The sequence below is a fragment of the Budorcas taxicolor genome, chromosome 1, assembly GCF_023091745.1.
Source record: "Budorcas taxicolor isolate Tak-1 chromosome 1, Takin1.1, whole genome shotgun sequence".
Classification (NCBI taxonomy): domain Eukaryota; kingdom Metazoa; phylum Chordata; class Mammalia; order Artiodactyla; family Bovidae; genus Budorcas; species Budorcas taxicolor.
In genome coordinates, this window is record NC_068910.1 from 159,588,432 (window position 1) to 159,611,853 (window position 23,422).

The 23,422-nt window shown below is 41.4% G+C and overlaps 1 protein-coding gene across 1 annotated transcript in view; it reads right to left on the minus strand.

The window, feature by feature from the left end:
• Nucleotides 1–23,422, minus strand: part of FNDC3B (fibronectin type III domain containing 3B) — a 354,012-nt gene that overhangs the window by 230,787 nt on the left and 99,803 nt on the right. Inside the window, exon 3 of the mRNA XM_052638946.1 lies at nt 22,362–22,437. Coding sequence (XP_052494906.1) covers nt 22,362–22,437 — 76 coding nt within the window. The remainder of the gene's footprint in view (nt 1–22,361; nt 22,438–23,422) is intronic.

Genomic DNA, 23,422 nt, shown 5'->3' on the forward strand with positions numbered 1-23,422 from the left:
TTTGCTATGGGCAGAGGCTTCAGTTGACTGAGCTGAGTGGAGTAATCTAGACAGCAACAGAAGAACGTGGCTTGCAGGAGAGAGGAGACACTGGAATATACAGCCACTGTAAATAATTCCCACAGTGTTTAAGTCCAAGTCCACCTACTCACTAGATTTGTGGGGCTATGCAGAAAAGCCAACACTGAACCAGGAATGAGATCCGTACGCTGGATCTGAATTTACCTCAGCTTCATTCCGTAACCTTCAAACAACCCACCGAAGAACACGTTCAAATGACTTATACAAATAAATGATACACCAGGAACTAAGTAAGGGTTATACCACATGTCAAAAGCCACCTGGCAATCATGTGGAGACGCGGAAACAGTAAAGAAAATCAGGTCTCAACTGGCGGCGAGTCCTCGATCTAAAGAAGCAAGAGGATCCAGAGAACTGAAAAGTAAGAACATTTTCCTAGTATCTATGGCAGACAGGCTCCACAGTCTCCCGACTGCCTTGGCTGGGTGTTTGAGAATCATTTTGACTAAGTTCCCTTGGTTACTCTTCCATATCCAATTTCCGTAATTTAAACCATACTCTAAAACTTAACCATGCTTAAAAAGTGCTGATGTTTCTTCCTTTCAAATGGTTCACTTCATCCCCAGTCTCACTGCCATCCCTCAATTCACCCCACAAGTGCCATCAGCTGGGTCTTACTCACGCCATCTGGGTCGTACTTGGTGATTCCCATCTCTCCAGAGGGATTCCCAGGTGGTCCTAGTGATAAAGAATCCACCTGCCAATGCAGGAGACACAAGAGACGCGGGTTCGATCCCTGGGTTGGGAAGACCCCTTGGAGTAGGAAATGGCACCCCACTCCAGTATTCTTGCCAGGAAAATTCCATGGGCAGAGGAGCCTGGCAGGCTATAGTCCACAGGGCCGCAAAGAGTCAGACTGACTGCGCACACACACAGCCAGCCTATAAGACAGTGCACAGCCTATAAGACATAAGCAACGCTGTCTGCCCTGAAGCTGCGCTGGAGGCAGGGAGGCCAGCAAGGCTGTCGCAATAGCTAAGAGACTGTGAAGGCTCAAAAGTAAGAGACAGATCAAAGAACTTTTACTCTAAGGCACTTTGAAAGTCACTGTAATATTATCTAACAAACTGACCTGAAACAAAATTTCCTCACCTATAAAATGGAAATGGTGCATTCGATCAGTGATTTTTGGTTTTTCCACATGTGCATGCTAGGAGGGCAAGGTGGTCAGGGGAAGTTTTAAGAGCCTTTACCAGAAGAAAGAGGAGCAGGTGTGCCTCAGGCCTCTCTGCCCTCAATCAGCACCATCTGTTTTGTACAGTGGATGTCCATATCAGATGAACTGAATAAAAGGTTCTACAATAACCTTTAAAAACAGGCAAAGTCCCATCTCACTCTAAAATTCCATGACAGCTTGACTTTTATGGCTCCATTAGAAGGTAACAAGGAACTATACCTGGATCTTTGCAAAAAAGCAAATTCAAAGAAACAGGCGGTGGTTGAAACATAAGCCAATACATAGCATCCAATGGGATCCTGATAACACAGATGGGAAAACTGCGCAACAGTATTTGCTCCTAAACAGTTGCTCTCAAGAGTCCCTTTCTCCAGTTCCTACCATGTGGAGAGAGCTTTTTCCACCAAGACACAAACGACAGTTTTGTTTTTTTGGAATGTCTGTCTGCAGGATATGACAGGGAGTCCATACGCCCACCGACCTCTGTAGGAGTGTGGCCTGAGCAGGCTGCAGCCCAGTCTGGCCTTCTAAAGCCTCCTTTCAGATGTCTGCAGCAGTCTGGGTCTCACCCCAGAAGTGAACTCCTGCTGATAAGAAACCCTTCCTATGGCCAAACAAATCACTGTTGGATTCTCGTCGCATTCTTCACTTCTGTTTTTCTTCCTCCTCCTCCCTTCCTATAAAAAAAAAAGGTGTCTTTTAAGTATATCTAGAAGGAAACCTGAACAGCTAGGCGCTTTCCCCTCTTAATGTGTTCCTTATCCCACTGGTGATTCAAGCCCTGGGCCGCTCCTTGCTCAGCACACTGAGACGGCTCTGTTCTGCTCGGGGGTGGGAGGCCACGTCAGCAGGAATCGGCGCTGGCTGCCAGGTCACATTCAAGACTGTCTGGAGCACGTCAGCGTGCAGCGCCCGCAGGACAGAGGCTGCTCTATGGTTTCCCTCAAGCAAAGGGAACGCTCAGCCTGGAAAAAAAAAAAAAAGCCTGGCCTCTGTGCACCACACCAACCCAGGCTTAAGGGAGACTCCAAACACTACAGGTTAGAGTTTCCCCATTTTGAAATGTTCCCCAAATATTTCCAGTTACAGAGTTATTGGTTTCCCTTCTCCTCTTTTTCTTAGAGGACGTACTGTACTGCATCCAAACTCATATTTGGAAAAGGCTGCCACAAGCCAAATCAAACTTCATCGTGGCTTTCTGGCTCCTCAGTCCGACAGAGGAAATTCTGCACACCCAACCCACCAGTCTCCGCAGCCCTGACACGCGTTGAGTCAGGACGGAAAACCTGACCTAAAGGGCTGACACACAGAGCTGATCACTATAGGCCTTTTTTTTCCCCCCTTCTAAACACATACAATAAAAACAGTAAACAAGCAAGCCCTGCCAGAAGTTATCATGATATCTCACTGGATGGATTCCTGACAAGAAGCAAACAAATCACAGTGCACAGAGATACGCCGCATGAACAACAATGCTGTACTCTATGCAGCTGGCTCAGTAAGGTCCAGAGCCAACCCTGCCCATGTAAACCGACATGATTAAGGTTAACAGGCTACAACCGCAGGGCTCCTATGCATCCAGGACACCTGGGAATTTCATAATTGGCTGCAAATTTAGACTAGAGATCCTGTTAAAAAAAAACATTTTTTTAAGTGAATTTTCTCAGAAATGTCTGAAGTTAAGGGCTTTTTCCTTCCACTCTTAGAGGAGGAAGGTCTTCTTAGGTGGACAGCCCAAAGGTCAAATCTTTCTCTCCAGAAACACCCGGTTTGCTAAAGAAAACATCTCCATTCCATGGAGAATATTAGAAGAAATAGGAGAGGAAGGGGGTGAAGACACAGCGAGTAGCTGAGGACAGGGAGAAGGGTGTTATGAGGGAAGAGAAGCGGAGTAACACACACACACGCTGCCAAGACATGGCTAAGGCAGCACGCCCTAACAGTTCAGGAAGGCGCTGGGCCACCACGTGGAGAGGTGTTACCTACCCCAACCACAAGTGTACACACACAGACCCAAGCGCAAGAGAGACCATTTAGTTTCCGAGAGGCATTAGGAGCAAGAGAGGCACTAGGAGCAAACCAGAAAAGAAAAATCACATAGTCAGGACGCCACAAGTTGCTGCACAACAAACGTTCCCGTGAAGAGGAGCCAGAGGACGAAGGAAAATCAAATACCATAGGTACTCAGAGATGTAGTGAGTAAAAGGTACTCTTCTTTTATTTCAACCGTTTGTGAAAATGAACACCAATAGTGCATCTAATCTAAAGGGTCACTCCATCAAACCTGGTCTTCAGACAAGGATTGAGTACCACCAGCACCTCCTTACGGGGAAAGGAAGAAAATTCTAGATGGCTACCTACTAATTTACTGAAAACCAAACACATATTCCAAAGTTAATTGGCTACCACAGGCTTTAAATAAATCCAAAGCATTTTGACCAAAGAAAATACCCTAGTGCTCTGATAAACCACAATAAAGCTTTAAAATTATCTCAAAAATAAAAACTACCAAATCATATATGCTACTTGTACAGCTGAAATAAATTTAAATTAGTTATTACACAAGGGAAGTTTTTAGAGGTGGATGATCTAGAGACAAAAGTAATGTCTTAGCTAACACTGCAGGAAAGGCGGGAAGGGAGGAAACTAGGAGGAAGAGGGAGGGAGGGAAGAAGGAAGAGAGGGAAGGAATCTAGGAGGAGGGAGGAGAAGAAAAGAGAAGAGGGAATATGCAAAGAAAATGAAGTATCTGCCACATATACATATTAGAAATGCATGATAAGATCACTGAACTCTGCTACTTGGTTTTTAACAACAGACTGCTGCAACATCCAGCACAGAGATGAAGAGCAGAAGAGCCTTGAAAGTTTTAAACCCAAAGTGTAGATTTCACCAAAAGGTTAAAGCAGACACCAGTGGTAACACTGGCAAACACATACATTCATATACACTGTGTGAATGTGCGTGTGTATGCATACATATACACAAATTTAAAAATAACCCTTTTGGCAGAGTGCAACAGAGACATTTGGTGAGAAGCTAAAACTAACAAAGAGCATCACAAGATTATGACTTGTGTATAAATCCTCCAGGGCATATTTAGAGAATATGATGTTTAAACAAATGAGTCATATCTCTACAACTGAGAAGTAGAATAGTAAGCTATTTCAATTTTTACATACACGCACACACAAAATGATGATGCAAACACAAAATCAGGACAGAACCATAACAATTTGTGATTTTCAATTACCTAATTAAATCTGGAAGAGAAACTGAAAACTAAATAAATGTATTTCATGAATTCCAAGTAATTTTTTGTTTTCTCATTTTAACATCTCAGGAAAAGGAAAGCATCTTACAGTTCAGTTCAGTTCAGTCGCTCAGTCGTGTCTGACTCTTTGCAACCCCATGAACTGCAGCACACCAGGCCTCCCTGTCCATCACCAACTCCCAGACTCGTGTCCATCGAGTCAGTGATGCCATCCAGCCATCTGATCCTCGGTCGTCCCCTTCTTCTCCTGCCCCCAATCCCTCCCAGCATCAAAGTCTTTTCCAACGAGTCAACTCTTCGCATGAGGTGGCCAAAGTATTGGAGTTTCAGCTTTAGCATCATTCCTTCCAAAGAAATCCCAGGGTTGATCTCCTTCAGAATGGACTGGTTGGATCTCCTTGCAGTCCAAGGGACTCTCAAGAGTCTTCTCCAACACCACAGTTCAAAACATCAGTTCTTCACTGCTCAGCCTTCTTCACAGTCCAACTCTCACATCCATACATGACTGCTGCAAAAACCATAGCCTTGACTAGACGGACCTTAGTCGGCAAAGTAATGTCTCTGCTTTTCAATATGCTATCTAGGTTGGTCATAACTTTTCTTCCAAGGAGTAAGCGTCTTTTAATTTCATGGCTGCAATCACCATCTGCAGCGATTTTGGAGCCTCCCAAAATAAAGTCTGACACTGTTTCCACTGTTTCTCCATCTATTTCCCATGGAGTGATGGGACCAGATGCCATGATCTTCGTTTTCTGAATGTTGAGCTTTAAGCCAACTTTTTCACTAATGGTAAGTCAGTTTAATTGACAGAATTTTCTCATGTAGATATACATAAAATGCTGGTGTATCTCAAAGTCAACCACATCACAGATTCAATAAAATGATAGCAAGTAACCTATGAAACCAATATAAAAAGGACAACCACACGTGCTGTTTCAGAGATAAGAGACAGGGAAAGCGGCAAGGTAATCTTAGCCAGTTCATGAACAAGCAGTGGGCACGAGGCAGGGAGCAAAGGCACATACAGACCCTTCAGCTGAGGCTGTACACCCAGGAGGAGAAAGTGTCACTTTTTATGTTTTCATGATTCTTTCCATTCACAAATAATTTAATAACCTAAATATCAGATGGCATAAAAATAACTTTTACTGAAAACAGTGTTAACTATCTACTTATGACAATTCTATCTTTAAAAATATACTGGAGGGAAGTCCAATGGTTAGGATTTGGCACTTTCACTGCTGGGGCCCAGGTTCAATCCCTGCTTGGGGAACTAAGATCGGCAAGCAAAGCAGCATCACCCACCCACCCCCACCCCAACAAAAAAAATACTGGGTACCAACTACATCCAAGTCTTTGGAGGTGGAACCCAAGCACTTCTTTTAATCATGGTGATTCAAATGTGCAGCCAGGGTTGACAAGTGATATAAAGTACCTGGCAAACACTAGGTACATACCTTTTTTTAACATAGCAATTATTAAAACAAAGAAAAAAGTATGTACTGGATAATTTTCTCTTTTTTTGGTTACCAGTCAAAATTAATTTATGATACATTAAGAGTCCTAAATGATAGTTTAACATCTCACTTTCAGAAAGAAAATTCTAGATAATTAAGCTCTTGAAATCTGCCCACACTTGAACCTATTAAGTTATAGTCTTCTCGTGAAATTAATAAGATCTAAAATGGCAGAAAACTCTAAGGGAATAAAAGTGACAGAGGAAAGATAAATTGAGAGGTAAGAAGAATTTTAGAAACGATTTGGTCCAATTCTCTTATTCTGAGGTGAGGAAAGTGAAGTGTTTGATGATCAAAGAAACCACATTGAATGGAAACGTTGTTAAACTCTATCAGTGCATTCTCTTCCTTTAATCAGAGGCAGGTTTTGTCAGGTTTCTTCATTTAAAAGCAAAGAGAGGGCTTCCCTGGTGGCTCAACGGTAAAGCATCCACCGCCAATGCAGGAGACACGGGTTCAATCTCTGCTCCGGGAAGATCCCACGTGCAGCCAAGCAACTAAGCACGCGCACCACAACTACTGAGCCTGTGTCCTAGAGCCTGTGCTCCACAACAAAAGCAGCCATGGCAAGGAGCAGCCCAAGCTCCCCTCAACTGAAGAAGGGCCATGCAGCTTTAGCACAGCCAGAGATAAACCAATGAAACTATTTTAAAGTATTATTTAGGGGACTTCCCTGGTGGTCTGGCACGTGGGACTCTGAGCTCCCGATGCAGGGTGTCCGGGTTCAATCCCTGGTCAGGGAACTACACCCCACATGCTGCAACTAGGAGTCTGAATGCTGCAATTGAAGATCCCTCATGCCACAATCAAGACCTGGCACATTCAGATAAATCAATCAATCAATAAAATATATATGTGTGTGTGTTAGTCACTCAGTGTGTCTGACTCTTTGTGATCCTATGAACAGGGTTCCTCTGTCCATAGAATTCTATAGGCAAGAATAATGGAGTGGGTTGCCATTCTCTTCTCCGGGGATCCTCCTGCCCCAGAGATCAAACCTTGGTCTCTTGCATTGCAGGCAGATTCTTATCTGAGCCACCAGGAAAGAACATATATTTAAATATTTATTTATTTATTTATTTATTTATTTATATGGAGGAGCCTGGTAGGCTGCAGTCCATGGGGTCGCTAAGAGTCAGATAGGACTGAGCGTCTTCACTTTCACTTTCACTTTTCACTTTCATGCATTGAAGAAGGAAATGGCAACCCACTCCAGTGTTCTTGCCTGGAGAATCCCAGGGACGGGGGAGCCTGGTGGGCTGCCGTCTATGGGGTCGCACAGAGTCGAACACGACTGAAGTGACTCAGCATCAGCAGCATATATACACACACACACACACTATATATATATAGTTTTTAAAAAGGAAAAGAAAAATTAACAAGATCAACTGATTTTTACTATATGGGTTCAAGTCCAGTGACCTTTGATGTGAACTTAAGTTCATTTTTTTTTTAAAGTTGCACAAAACAGTGGGCCTGTTGAGAGTGTATAGTAAAGATTTGTATCAAGGAAGGGAAATAGGATTGATGTAAATTTAAAGAGGCCAGATTAGCAAGGCCATTTCACCCTTCCTGTTGAGCCATTTCCTATGTCCCCTAAGTACATTACCCAGAGCTACTTTTCAGCACTCTGGCTCAATTTCTAAAGAATCTCATTTTCTCCAAAGTCTCTTCTAGAGTTAATTACTTGCCTTCTTACTACCCTGGGTATAGCCAAGAAATAGGTAGAATGTACCTGTTGTTCTCCAGTTCCATCTGAGATGGAGGCTGGCATTCTATTCAACTCTGAGGAATGTTAATTGCTGATACTAGCATGACAGGTGCAATGAGTAGAAAAATGATCAATGAAAATTCACAGAACAATGGCAGAACTCATCTGGAGATCATGAGAAAACTCCTCAAGAGTTGTAACTTTAATTACTAACAATCGGTCTGGAATTCAATTTGACTCTTGAAACAGATTTTTAAAACAGAACACAACGTTCTAAATTTCTACAATGGTGCCCTGTCCACAGAAGGAAAAAAAAGGCAATATGTATAATCCTGTTTTTCATGTTACTATGGAGTCGTTCACTAACCCCAACTGCTTCTCATGGATTGCTTCTCCTCTCGTTCCTCCCATTCCAGATCTTTACTGGTAAAGAGCCCTATCTATTTTGAATTCTGAGTCACTTCCTTTTCCCTTAGTTTTATGCTTTAAAAATCTTAACTGTTTCTTTAGAATACTTTACAGAGTGGCACCAACTTCCATATTAGTTCCCTGACTTCTTCTTATCCTCCCCTTTGGCTTTTTCTTTTACTACCCCCTAGCTGTCAAGGGGAGGGGAGGTACTTGCTTATTACTTGAATAGAGTATCAGATATTGTTTATTTGTTTAGAATACTTCTCATATTTGCATAAGTTTCCCAACTCAGTGATCCCCAAATACTACATAATACTATCCATTAAACTCCAAAATAGTCCTAGAATATCTTTGGCAATTGTATTTATTCTTACTATATCTGAACTGAGGCACAGAGAAGAAAAAGAATTCCTGATAAAATGGCAATTGAATAAGGAGGTATAAATGGAAAGACTATACAAACAAATCCTTTGAAAAGAGACCCTGATTCAAACCCCAGTTCATTAAAACTCTAATGGAAGGAAGGGGAAAGTTTTCAGATTAAGAAAAAATTCTATTTTTGAGCATACAACTGAAGAATTTAAGCCAATCATTCTTTTATTTGTCTGCATTTACAAGAATTTTCTTCCTTTTGTCCATTTTATGCTGCTAAGTTGCTTCAGTCATTTCCGACTCTGTGCGACTCCAGGGATGGCAGCCCACCAGGCTCCCCCATCCCTGGGGTTCTCCAGGCAAGAACACTGGAGTGGGTTGCCATTTCCTTCTCCAATGCATGAAAGTGAAAAGTGAAAGTGAAGTCGCTCAGTTGTGTCCATTTTATGACCAAACTTAATCCTGAGAATTTTCTCTTTTAAGGGCATGGTGGTGGTTTAGTTGCTAAGTTGTGTCCAAGTCTTTGGGACTCCATGGACTGCAGCCCTCCAGGCCCCTCTGTCCAAGAGATTTCCCAAGCAAGAAAACTGGAGCGGTTGAGTAGCCATTTTCTTCTCCATGGGATCTTCCCGACGACCAAGGGATTGAAGCAGCATCTCCTGCACTGCAGGCGTATTCTTTACCACTGAACCACCAGAGATTCCATTTAAAAGCACTTCTCTATAAATCCCCTCTTCTTACAAGTGCCCCTCTTCCCAAAATTCTCCTCCCTCAAAGTTGTTCTCAAGGCCTGGTCCCAGAATCATGAACATCAGTATCCCCGGGAACTTGTTATAAACACAAATTCTCAGGACTCACCTCACCTCAGACCTAAACCAGAAACCCTGGGGGTGGTACCAGCAAATGTGTTTTAACAAGCCCCAGGTGATTATAATCTAAGCTAAAGTTACTGGTAATTGTCATCATCTGACCCTGCATGTAATACTCTAGGTTCAGGTATGCTGAAGGGAGATCACGAGCCAAATACCAAGCTGTTTTCTGGGCACCTACATGATTCAAAGTATGAGGCAAGATCTGTGAAGGAAACAAAGAGGGAAGCAGTAGTTCTAGCCCAACTCTTCCACCAAGTCAAGTGGCACCAGAGCTAAACACAGTTTCTGCAAGCAGCAAGCTGTAAAACGGTTATTTTCTCCTTTCATTTTTTCAGCTTAATCCACCATGTACAATCTTACCTATCTTGATCAACTTTTAGTTTTAGTAGTTTATAATAGGTGAGTTGTTGTGTTTACATCTAAATGAAGGTAAAATAAATCCAGTCTCTGCTGAAAGGAATAAACTCAAATTTGTTTGATGACCCTGCGGAGATGATGGCACCCCACTCCAGTACTCTTGCCTGGAAAATCCCATGGATGGAAGAGCCTGGTTGGCTGCAGTCCATGGGGTCGCAAAGAGTCGGACACAACTGAGCGACTTGACTTTGACTTTTCACTTTCATGCACTGGAGAAGGAAATAGCAACCCACTCCACTGTTCTTGCCTGGAGAATCCCAGGGATGGGGGAGCCTGGTGGGCTGCTGTCTATGGGGTTGCACAGAGTCAGACACGACTGAAGCGACTTAGCAGCAGCATGTACTACTTACAGGAGTTTTTAACAACTGAAGACCAATTTTAACTAATGGGTTCAACAAAGACAACCACCACGAGGAGTTTACTTATTAAGTATATAATTACAAGATAAAAGATTTTTAAGCACTTTGCAAACATGCTTAAAGAAAATGAACCTGATGAACTGACAGGTACACAGCATGTGCAATGTGATGTACTTGGGAAAGCACACCATGAGAATTCCTTTAACTATCCTGAGAGTTAGGTCAACCAGAAATTCTCCATCTCCATTGCATATTAAATTACCTATGAAGCTTTTCAAAACTAATGCCAAGGTCTTGCCTCCAACAATACCACAATTCCCCTTGGCTTAGACAATCTGACAATTCCCTATAATTAGCCTGGAGGCCAGCTTGTACATTTTTAAAATCTTCAAGTAATTCTGATATGCAAAAGTTACAAAGCACCAATGTTAATACAACGAGTTTTTAAATTCTGAGAGGTTAGAGATCTTCTTTGTTGTTATTTAGTTGCTAAGTTGTGTCCAACTCTTTTGCCACCCCATGGACTGCAGCCTGCAGCCCACCAGGATCCTCTGTCCCTGGGATCTCCCAGGCAAGAATACTGGAGTGGATTGCCATTTCCAGCCCCAGGGGATTTTCCTGACCAAGGGATCAAACCTGAGTCTCCTGCATTGGCAGGTGGATTCTTTACATAAAGAAGCCTAGAGGCGTTCTTTACCTTAAGCATAACACGCAAGAACTAAGTCACTCAAAATATGAATGCTTACAACAATCTGAAGGTCCTTAGTGCCACTGAACTGTACAGTTAAAATATGGTTGAAATAATATGTTTTATATTATGGATTTTTACCACTATAAAAAATTTTTTAAGTACTCACTACAAAAAGCGAATGCTTGACCCATAAAATAAGAAATGTCTTGACTATTGAGACTAAATTAACCAAATTGTTCTCTGGAGTTGATTTGTAACATATAGGATAATAAGCAACACTTTTGCTACATTTTAACATTTTATGACTACTTCAGCTTACTCAGGCAAGTGAAGTATAAAGGTTTGATTATAACACCTGCGAAGATCATTCTTCCTCAACTGGAGGAGACCAGCTAGGCTCTAGCCATGCCTAAGTACCTGTCTGCACTGCTTGTATCCTCACAGCAGGCGCAGAGAACTGACATGGCTGGACCTAGCATGAGACACCCTAAACTGATGTTAAAGGACCCAATCCAGCCCCAGACAGCTGTCAAAGACATGCAACTTCAACCCAAGAACAGGCAGTTTAATTTGACATCCACATGAAGTAAGTGTACGTGTGAGTATGTAAATCTGCTTTCCTGAGAACTGCATAACACAACAGGTAAAATTCATCTGGTTGGTCTTCTAGCAGAGAATAACATACTTTCACCCCAAAACACACTAAGAATAATGCTTGTGCTTATCTTTTCAAGTTTCCATTCCTTTCCCAAAGAGTTTTCTTCCCTCGATGTTTGCCTCCTCTTACCAGTTTAGAGCAGAAATTATAATTTGTTAGCAATTGAAAACTTTTAAAATTAAGTGAAAATGTGGACATACCTTCAGCCAGAAAGATACCACAAAACATGTCAATTCTGGTTCTATTACACTGCAATATATGAAGTGTCCATAAAGATGTTACATTTAAATTATGGAATGCTTCCATTTTAACTCAGACGCAAAAAGATTTGCAGAGTTTTCAACAATCAACTTTTCTCTCCAAACTGCTAAAGGGGTTGGGGGAAGGGGGGTTTATATTCAGCCACATAAGAAATGTGGGTATATTCAAAGAACCCCAAACCAGTAGTCATAAAGCAAAGTCGCTGATGTGGGCAGTTTGGAAGTCACTTTTCTCCATATTTAGATGGATGGATCCAGAAAGAAGTATTAAAAAACACTTCCCTTTCACTGAACTGTCTTCACATCCTGAAAAATAGTGTGCAAAATGCCTTTCAAGTCACCGAAACTCTTCTGAGAATACTACCAGAAAAAAAGCAATTATTAAAAAAAATTTTTTTTCTTTTTTGTTAATCCTAATGTTTGCCCAACTATGACAGAGTACAAAATGTTTAGTCACTATTGTTTACACTGTAAGACAAACATTTTCCTAAAGGACTAGATTCCGCCTATCTTAGGGAAACATACAACTTCTATTCCATAGCTCACTCCCTTTCTTCAGTGTTTCCCTGGTCAGCAAGTCATGACTATCTCCTATACAATTCAAATTTCTGTTCCCACTTCCACACCCACCAGCACTGCACTCACTCGAGCTGCCTTGGCCTCCTGCCTGCCCCTCACCATCTCACCACCTCCCTCTCTCCTTCAATCACTCTGCTGATGGAGGAAGAGAAAAATCACCCTAACAACTCCACTTACTTCAGTAATCAAACTCATTTACAATTTAAAGTGTACTCTATCTATTACTCCTGGGTCTGACATGGGGGTTATTGAGAGTTTGCTGCTACAGATAATGGCAATAATTTATAACTGCATGAAAACATGAAATACTAATGAATAATCTAAATTACTTGCTAATAATATAAAAGATAAAGTTGGTCCATCTTTCACTATTAAATAGCCTTAACAATACTTTCCAGGGTGTTTCCAGCCTACTCCGCACAAAAGAAAAACATTATCAAAAGAATGAATATAATGATCATTCCCTCATGTCTTTTACAAATAAGGAAGCTAACCCATATATTGGACTTCAGATTTACTGTGTGCTTTTGGAAACAAACTTATACCTGCATTCATTATCTTAACTTGAGGAATGGGGAGTAAAAAATAACCAAACTTAACTACTTAAGCACAATAACAAAAACAAAAAATTACCTCTGTGAATTAACTAAGAGACTTTTCCCATCATTTTGACATGATTTTTCAGCAGCATATTAGGAAATGACTTTCCTTTTGTTCTGGACACCTAAGAGGTGCTGGCCAGGCACTGGGATACAAAGATTACTAAGATTTGACCCTTAAACTTTAAGAATCCTTTACCGTCTTCTTTACATGAAATTTTCCATTTCAAATTAGAAGTGTAAAAACAAAGGTAAAAAATACAGAAAGAATGAAGCAAGAACTAAAGACTACAAGCTGTGAAATAAAATGTGGCGGACAATCAAGGTAATGAGACAATTAACTTGTTTGGAATCATCTGGCACACAATAATCCATGACTTTTAAGGAACTCCACACAGTGGTGCCCTCAGAAATGACATTTTAGTCATTGCTGACCAAGCCTGCAAGACAAAAGGGCACAGAAGCTAAACTCCCAGTACTGAATTTTTAAACATATTATTATGAAACATTATTATTTTGAAGCATTACAACTAAACTGTGAAGACATCTGAAAACTCCTAACCAATGCCTCAAGTTCAGAAAAGCTTTTCTGAAATGCTTTAAACTGACAAGTAACAAAAAAAAAAAGGGTGGTTCAATGTTTAGCTGTAAAGGATACTGGGAGCCTAATAACGGTTCCTTTTTTACTGGACCCTTGCCTTGCTTTAGAAACTCTTCTAAGTGCTTTCTACCCAATATGTCATTTAATCTCCACAGCAATTCTTTAAGACTGATATTATTATTCCAATTCTACAGATTAGGTGTAGGTAAAGAGAAGTAACTGCTTTTATGATATACATCTAACATGAAGGGGACTTCTAAGCCAGGCAATCTAACCCCAAAACCCATAATAATCTTACCAATATGCTTTACTGCCCCTTCAGTACAGCCTAAGAGCAAAATACATTAAATAAAGATTAAAGAAGTCCGGAATTTCATTGAAATGTGAATGACAAGACCTAAAGGAGGGAAGGCTTACCCACAGGAACTGCTTCATAGGCCTGTGTGAATAGGGCTGCTCAGGTACAGTGTGAGAGTTAACTGTTTATCATTCAGAAAAAGAAACAGCTGAAGCTTCAACTACAAAACTTACTTTACATGTAGGAAAAGGTGGAGCCACTGTTTTATCCACAATCCTTTATCTGAACAATATATACACATTTCCATAAATCTTCATCTGAAATGTTGCCATCACCATCAACCCCATGAAAGCAAGCCTATTGTTAAGTTGACAATAAAACAGAGACCAGAACTTAAGACAGATTTCCATCACCCAGATAATCAACCCAATGGCCACAACTGATCATGACATCAATTTAGGACAAAAATCATCACCAAAGCTGTATACATTACTAGACGGTGATGGTGATGATGCTGGTATTTACAATGGATTATATCTCACAACCTTATTGCATAGGAATTCCCACTACCTCCATTTTAAGAGAGGAAATTGGGGTTAAGAGTTTAACCATTATCTAGCAAACAATCAGGGATTCACACTACAGAGCTTTTACTCTCAGAACATAATTTTTATAGCTTCTAGCAATTAAATCACTCACGCTTTACTTGGAGAAAAAGACCAAAGAAAGTCTGAGAATATAATTTTGGGTAAAGTTTTTGTCCTAATTATGAATGTGTGGTGGTGGTGGAGGTGGCTTAGTCATTCACTCATGTCTGACTCTTTGCAACCCTATGGACTGTAGCCCTCCAGACTCCTCTGTCCATGACATTTTCCAGGCAAAAATGCCCCATGGAGGAGGGCATGGCTACCCACTCCAATATTTTTGTCTCCTGCACTGGCTGATGGATTCTTTATCACTGAACCGAAGAGTAAGCCCCATGCATATGTAAGAATAGCTAAAGACAATCCAGATAACTGGGCAAGGCACAAAGCAGCAGACACAGTGGGTACATCTCAAGAGGGACTTCACACCTCCTGGGACGCAGCACAGTCTGGCACTCATGTAACCATTCTCATGACACTACTTGGTCCCAGAATGATGACAGCTGCACTTAGCATCCCAGAGTCTCCTCCTACCCTCTCCAAAAACTGGGCTCTCCCACTCTAGGCACATCGGTATTTACTGGTTCTTATCACTCTGCTGGTAATCTTCTAGTTACTCAGCAGCAAGCTATTGTCTGAAAGGGGACCTATCAGGTCAGCATTCAGAACTCCTGTTTGCACAAACAACTATGTATGCCATGTGTGTGAGAGACAAGGCAAATCATCATACCCAAAATAAGGCTTCCAAGCATTTGAGAGATCAGGTATATATTTACAATGCTAAAAGTGATTTTTCACCAACCTTTCATCAATACTACACACACACAGGTAAAAGACCAATTTGTCCCAAAGCTTAAGTTATAAAATGAGCTGGCATGTTGGTAGAGTAATTCAGATTTTCCTAGAAACTCAAAGAATCTGTCAATCCAGAGCTTCACTGGAAGGCTATGTATTAATAACTCTCACCAAATATAGCTTTGGATCAGTCAAAAAGATGCGCAGTACAGAAGGGCTAGCCTGGGCTAAAGATTTGGTATTTTTAATTCTATGAGATTTTTCAAGTGAGACCTTAACTGTTCACAGTAAGATTTCAGGTTAGTGATCTCTCACAAATCCCCAGATGCAAAACAAATTGACTTTAAAAGTGGTTTCCTGTGCTCTGAAAAAAAGCTCTCAAAATACAAAAATTGTAACAGGAAAAGAAAACCTTTTCCCCATATAATGCAGACTTTCCATAAATAATTAAATACAATCAAATAAAAATCAAATACATATTCAATGTAATGAAAGCTTGCAAAGATTCTCGAAGATTTAAATGTGGTCATATGCAGGAATTTCACTTTCAAACTACCCAAATAGTTTTGATGAAATACTTGTTTGCAAATTGAAGCCAGGACAAGGAAGGGTGCAATCAATCTCAGAAGACCGACTTCATTTACAGCAGGTCCCCTTCCTTGGTTTTAAGCCAGTAAAGCAGGAATACCTCATTTTCAGGCAGTCTGCTTTAAAGGCACAGACCATATAGATTTGCTTGTGAAATGATAGTCTACCTCAGCTTGTAAGCCCTCCCGGTGACATCACTCATGTCATTTCTCAATTAACAAAGCAGGAGACAATGAGAGCTCCCTAGGACGTGTCTTAAAATTCTTAGGAAGAATGTCAGGTTGGTGCTTTAATGTGCCAAACAAGTCTAATAAATGCACTTAAAGTACCAAGTGAGAAAAAAAAAAAAGTAAAAAAAAAAAGTAACTTGAAGGTCCCTGTGGCAGTCTGGATTCCGAATATGGCGGGGTGAGGGGGTGGGAGGGAGACAAACAAGGAGATTCAGAAATGCGGAAAGGCTCTCAATGGTGTCATTCACAGAGCCTGTGAGCAGAGCGTGCTGTTCATCAATGATACAGTTCCCACACTCGGTGGGGCGGGCGGAGTCAGACACAGAGCTGAAGAAGGCTTAGGGACAGCAAAGCAGGAGGGGGAAAAGCTTCCGCTCTAATGGCAACCAAACTACAGCCATCTCAGAGAAGAGTTTTCCTGGAGCTTCCCTCCTGCCATTTCAAGATCTCGACCCACTTAACACAGATTGGCTGAGTAATAATAATCTTCACAAAGATGTCTGGATTATTCTGGACAAAGAACACTAGCAATTATTTAAATATTATTCTTCATTAGAATAATGGTGATCCCAAGCATTTCACTTTTATCTTGTTTTTGCTGTTATCACCGTAACATTCATCTGTTTTCTTCGGGCTCACAAATTTTGAAATATAACAGTCTTGAAACACCAAAATTGCAGCATTAGCACAGGTCAATACGAAAGTTCTTCAGACTTACAAATTTTTTTTTAAAGAAAACTGATTGGCTTTAATTAAAATGTGATTTGGAAGTTCTTCTACAGAGATTTTCAAAGCCACTACAATCACATAACTAAACACCTTTAAGTTCCCAGCACAACAGTAAAAGTTAAAAGAAATCTCATCACATCTGATATAACGCCAGAGCTAGTCAAGGGTCTAAGTCAGGAATTCCTGCCAGGCTGTGGGGCTGGGGTGGGTCAGGGTGGAGGATACCTTGTTTCCTGTCACAGTGAATTCACAGTCCAATGCACCGTCTAAGGGAAGCTTTACATGCAGGGCTACCCCTACCTGCTCCTCCAGGAACACAGAGGAAGGTCAGAATGGACTGAAATGGGCGGGGGCGGCGGAAAGGGCTCTCCTGAAGGAGACAGACCTAACGCTTAAAGGAAGTGTGGTATTTGTTTTGGCTGAAGGGTTTTACAGGCAGCAGAGAAATGGCCCAGAAAAAAAAGATGGCATGTGTGGACAGGAAGGAAGGCTGCACTGCCAGCACCTCAGCCCAGACAAGGATATGAAAATAATGGGAGAGACCTGTGGCTGCCCTCTATTAATGTCTGAATTAAGCAAAGGAAAGAATTCATATTGATTGCTAAGACTCCTTTTTCCCCCAACAATTAGCTCTTTATACACTTCCATCTGGCCTAGGAAAGAAAAATCTTTTGTCTAGGATGCCATAGGTATAGTGCTGCCTCCCAGTGAGAATGAACTATGACCTTCTGTGGCCCCTTCAAGACCCATGATTCATGTTTCATGGAAAATACTGAGAAATATTCCATTAGAAATGAATCTGCTTTCACAGCATATTGTATGTTTCCTGTGTTTTTCTTCCTTCATTATCACCAAGGACATTCCCATGAAAACAAAAACAAAAATCTCGTTTTTGTCCCCAGAGTAACAATATTCTTTACTTTGATTTGCTCTGAATTTCCAGAATGCCTCTTTGTGGCGTCACAATAAGCTTCCGGGGATTTTCTAGTGATGTCATAAATGTCCAATAGAGAAAATCATTACGCTAACAAATGTAACTACAAGCAAAGGGGGTTGACGTCATATGGTGTAATTTCAAAGTTTCCAGAGAGACCTGCAACCAGCTCCTCGCCCTACTCCTAAGTCACAAGTCCCCACACCCCCCACCACCAGCTATCATTAACCTGCTGGCTAGTGTTGAAATAGCAAAGCTACAAAACTGATAGTTTCAACCATGGCATAAGCAATGAGTATGACTTGAATTTCCAGGAAGGCCACTACCACCAACCGTCACTCCATCCCTGCCAAAAAAAACCACCTCTCCATCTGCTGGCTGGTGTTGAAAGAGCATAACTAGAGCTTCATTCTCTTAACTTTAATCTTTGGTAAAATGCAACTACTTCTTTCAGAAGTTTCCATTACAGTATGACTCAATTTCTGATCCTTTCCTAACCAGTCCTCTATCATTGTACCTCTCTCCTTCCAGCACCTCAAGTGGAAGCCCCACCTAGATGTTCAGCCCACCTCAACAATGGCACCCCACTCCAGTACTCTTGCCTGGAAAATCCCATGGACAGAGGAGCCTGGTGGGCTAAGAGTCAGACATGACTGAGCGACTTCACTTTCACTTTTCACTTTCATGCATTGGAGAAGGAAATGGCAACCCACTCCAGTGTTCTTGCCTGGAGAATCCCAGGAATGGGGGAGCCTGGTGGGCTGCCCTCTATGGGGTCGCACAGAGTCGGACACGACTGAAGTGACTTGGCAGCAGCAGCAACTCTGGGCCCAATCCTGACTTTGGACAGAAATAATTTAAGGGTTTATAAAGCAATACTCCCTATATCAAACTATCCTGTTCTTACTTCTATTAACAGGGTTCCTGTCTTACTCCAAAGACCCAGCCTCCACCACCCATTTTTGCTCTGCAAACCATCTCCATCTTATCCTGGGGACCTAAGTACAATGACACCCCACTCCAGTACTCTTGCCTGGAAAATCCCATGGGTGGAGGAGCCTGGTAGGCTGCAGTCCATGGGGTCGCTAAGAGTCGGGCACGACTGAGTGACTTCACTTTCACTTTTCACTTTCATGCATTGGAGAAGGAAATGGCAACCCACTCCAGTGTTCTTGCCTGGAGAATCCCAGGGACAGGGAAGCCTGGTAGGCTGCCGTCTATGGGGTCGCAGAGTCGGACACGACTGAAGTGACTTAGCAGCAGCAGTAAGTACTCATCTAGCATCCTTCCCAGAATCCTGCTACTCCAAGAATCAGAAGCCATCTTGTTTTTGTCATGTGCTCAAGAAAATGGAGTCGATTTCAGTTCATGACTCCCTGATGTAATAAAGCCCCAGAGCAAGGCAATAAAGAGCTCTGTCCCTGGGGCTTTCCTGGCGGCTCAGTGGCAAAGAATCTGCCAATGCAGAAGACATGGGTTCAGTCCCTGACCCCGGAAGATCCTACTTGCAGCTGAGCAACTAAGCCTGTGTGCCACAACTATTGAGCCTGCGCTCTAAACACCGGGAGCCAAGCTACTGAGTCCAGGTGCTGCAACTACCAAAAGCTGCGCACCCCTAGAGCCTGTGCTCCAACAGGAGAAGCCACGGCAATGAGACGCCCACACACCGCAGCTGGGGAGGAGCCCCGGCTCACCACAACCAGAGAAGACCCTGCGGAGCCACAAAGACCCAGCACAGCCAAAAATAAATGAAATTATTTGAAAAACAAGAGCCCTGCTCTTTCTCCCTATGTGACTGTAGCTGTGTGTTAACCTCTACAGGTCTCAGCTTCATATGTATCTGTCATACCCATTCAATGAGAGAATACATATGCCTAAAAGTTGAAAAATATATATATTAGCAATGATAAGGATGTTAATCACAACGAATTTATAAATATACTGCCTATTCCCACATTCTGTATTGATATGTTCTAGCCATCTGGAGTGAAGCATTCGCTCACTCACACTGGAACGCAAATGAAGGGGTCAGCGAGGATGCCTGCCCTGAGTGACTGCCTATTACACGTGAATGGCCAACAATGGGTCTGGACGAGGGTTCCTTCCAGTTCCTGCAGTTGATCCTGTTGTCTCAGTGCCTCCCAAGCCCTAGCAAACCACTTGGGGTTCCAGGTCCTTGTCCCTCTCACCCTGTCCTGTGGCATTTCAATTAGCTGGGCCAGCTACCAATATGTCCCAAATAAAGATAACCACAGTATCTGGGTGTTCAGAAGAGAATAAAGACTGAGAAGACTCAGAGGAAGCCAAAGATAAATGGCTCCACAATTCTTCTTTAGTCAACAGCATTTTTTTAAAATCACTGAAAGGGGTGTTAGTATCACTTATCTCCAAGTAGCATCATGAATAAATACAAAGCTCCCATTGTGGACAAAGCAATATACTTGCAAAATACCCTGCAGAGTATACCAGTTACGAACATGCACTCAAAAGAAGTGAGGAAGAGGCTAACTAGATGAATACACACACACACCCACACACACACCCTCTTCAGACACCAAAAGTAAAAGCAGGTGGCATGAAAAAGTGGATTTTATACAAGTTGATCCACTCAGCAATTTGCTTCTTATAGATTCTATTACACATACTCACTTGCAGAGGGACACAGTCTTCCAGCCAGTACAGAGTTCCAACCTTACTATAACCAGAAACTCAACTATTCTCTTACTGAACTGGAAACATCAGCTCCATTCTATGTAGGTAAAATAACTTTTCATCTCCTTTTTTCTAGTGTGTTCTTTTTTCAAGATACAGAGTGAATTTTGAGGTTTTATTTGTTGATAATATATTACAGTAATACAAGTAGGTGGAAAATTCTGTATCTTATACTACTTTAAAATATTTTCTCTCTTCTTTTGTCTGAAGTTCCTTCGTATGGTTTGGTTTTTAAATGGTTTAGAACACCAACGATCAATTTCAGGGACACAACGATCAGCGAAATGCCATCAGAAAAAATACCGTTCATGAATGTCTAAATCATTTCAGATTAATTGCAACTGAAATGAGTTTTAATTTTTTCCCTAAATTTTTGTTCTTATAGTTAAAAAAAACAAGTAGTGAAGCTACACAGCAGCATACTCTATTATGCGGGATAGAAAAAAATTAAGTTTTTCCATGTAGTTCACTATGGAAAACTAAAACTAAAGGGCATTTCCATTCATTTTCTTTATATATTGTTGAGCAAGCCCAGGTATTAAAAATAAGACCTTTGGGCAGATTTCAGTCTAACCAACAACCTAGTATTGACCTCAATTAGGCCAATTTACCATTTGTCCCATAATCCCAATAACTCCCAAAAAGCTCTCACCAGAGTGCCCTCCAACATAGCAGTATTTACAGACTAGCTCCAGATCTGGGTTGATCTTCCTACAGTAGAACCTCATATGGATCAGAGTACCTATGTCTCTCTCTCTTTCCAAAGTGAATGACAGAGAAGAGGCACCAGTATTACACAAACTAGAAATTAACTGAAATGGCCTAGGAGCAGTCCTTAAAGAACTACATTCAAGGAGCCTCGCTATACCAGTATACCTGGAGTTTATTTAGATAAGATTCTGGAGAGCTGATGCAGTAATGGAATAGGACTTTTGGAGATCTTAGGAGGGGGTATCCTGCACACAAGAGAGACCTGAACTACTGAGGGCAGAGGGTCACTGTGGGTGGGCAGCCTTGTAAAAGGCCCCCCAGTGATGCCTGCCTGCTAGTATTCACATTCTGTGTAATCACCGTGCTCGAGTGGGTTAGGCGGAGTGCTCCCTCTTGCCCTGTAGTTGTTGCTCCGATGAGGCCAGTGGTCATAATGTAAGCACCTCCATGGAGAGGCCACTTAGCAAGAAACAGACGGAAGCTGCCTACCACTAGCCCACAAAAAACCCTAAACCCTGCCAACAATCACTTAGGCGAGCCAGGAAACAGACTGACACTCAGACATGCCTCGTGGTGACTGCAGCACTAGCCCATGGATCTTAGTGTTTCCATAGGCCCAAAGCCACAGGACACAGCTAAGCTGCACCTAAACTCTTGACCCACAGAAACTGCAGACAACCAATGCTGTATAGAGCTACCAAATCTGAGTAACCTGTTACTCAGTAATAAATAACTAAGAGATATTTAATATAGATTTTTACCTCTAAAAGCATCATTTGGGTAGCATCACAGTATGTATTTGAAACTTTCATCTAACTTGAAAAAGTATGTGCTATTCTCTACTGGAATTTTACGGTCTCTTAAAAATCTCTGGATTTTTCAGGGGACCATAATACATGAAGACAATGCAAGCTTTCCCAAGTTGATTTAATTCACTTAAAAGTCATTTAATACTCAAGACATTTAACTGTGTCACAGGCCCACTCAGCATTAAGGAGCCCCTAATAAAAGCAAAAAAAAAAAAATCCAAGATAAATTTTATTTCTAGAAAATCACATGCAGACTCAGAGATAAACTTTACTTCCATAAAATAATAAAGGAAATTTTTTTTTATTAGAAAGCTAACAAAAAACCTCCTTACCTTGAATGCACTGCAGTGTTCCATCCTCCGCTCTTATTGTGAAAGTCTCACCTGGATTAACTTGAACGAGAATAACCTGCCAAAATAACACATTAATTTCAATTTTTAAATTTTATTTATTTGGCTGTGCTGGATCTTAGTTGTGGCATGCGGGATCTTCAGCTGTGACATGTGGGATCTAGTTCCCTGACCAGGGACAGAATGCAGGTCCCCTGCATTGGGAACACCAAGTCTGAGCCACTGGACCACCGGGGAAATCCCTAATTTTCAATTTAATACTAGAACATCTGGGGTTTTCTCAACAGTTTCATTATATAAATTTATGTATTAGACAAGAAATACGTAGCACAGAATCTTGTATAAACATAAAACTTAGGAGATGTCTTAGATCTGGTTCAAATTTGATGGGGGATAAGTACATGCATTTGTATTTAGCTAAGTGTTTGGGGGGAAAAAAAGTATCTATGTATAGGACCTGGAAATATTAATGAACAGTATAAGGAGGACCTATCAAACACACAAATCTTTAAATCTATTACCTAAATGTCTGTTTTAGTCATATAACATAGATATTTTGTTATCAGAAGACAACTTCCAAAAGACTAAATCACGCATGCCATGGCAAAATATGTTATTTCAAGAATCTCAGGATTTTAGTTCTAATCTCATTCAGTTACTTTAGATAACAAAAGGGGAAAAATAATTAATCTATATCTAAATATAAATGAAAGGACATAATCCAAGTTTTAAAAACTGTGGTTAAAAATCATCAGGTGCAAGTTTAACACTATTAAAACAATGACTTATGTATTTCTAGAAAATGGAAGGCTGTCAATGTCACATTCATATTCTTGGAGCAAGCCTGGTTCCTGCCTCGAAACCATCAAGCACACTGTTTCCTCTGTCTGCAATGCCCTCCCCTGCACTCCTTCATCTCTACCCTCTGCCCACCTTACTCATTCCTCCTCCAGCCACCACCCATTTATCCTTGCTAGATTAAGGACTGGCATTTGACTCTCAGGACAGGACAGGTCTTGCACTACGGGTTCTCAAAAAAACAA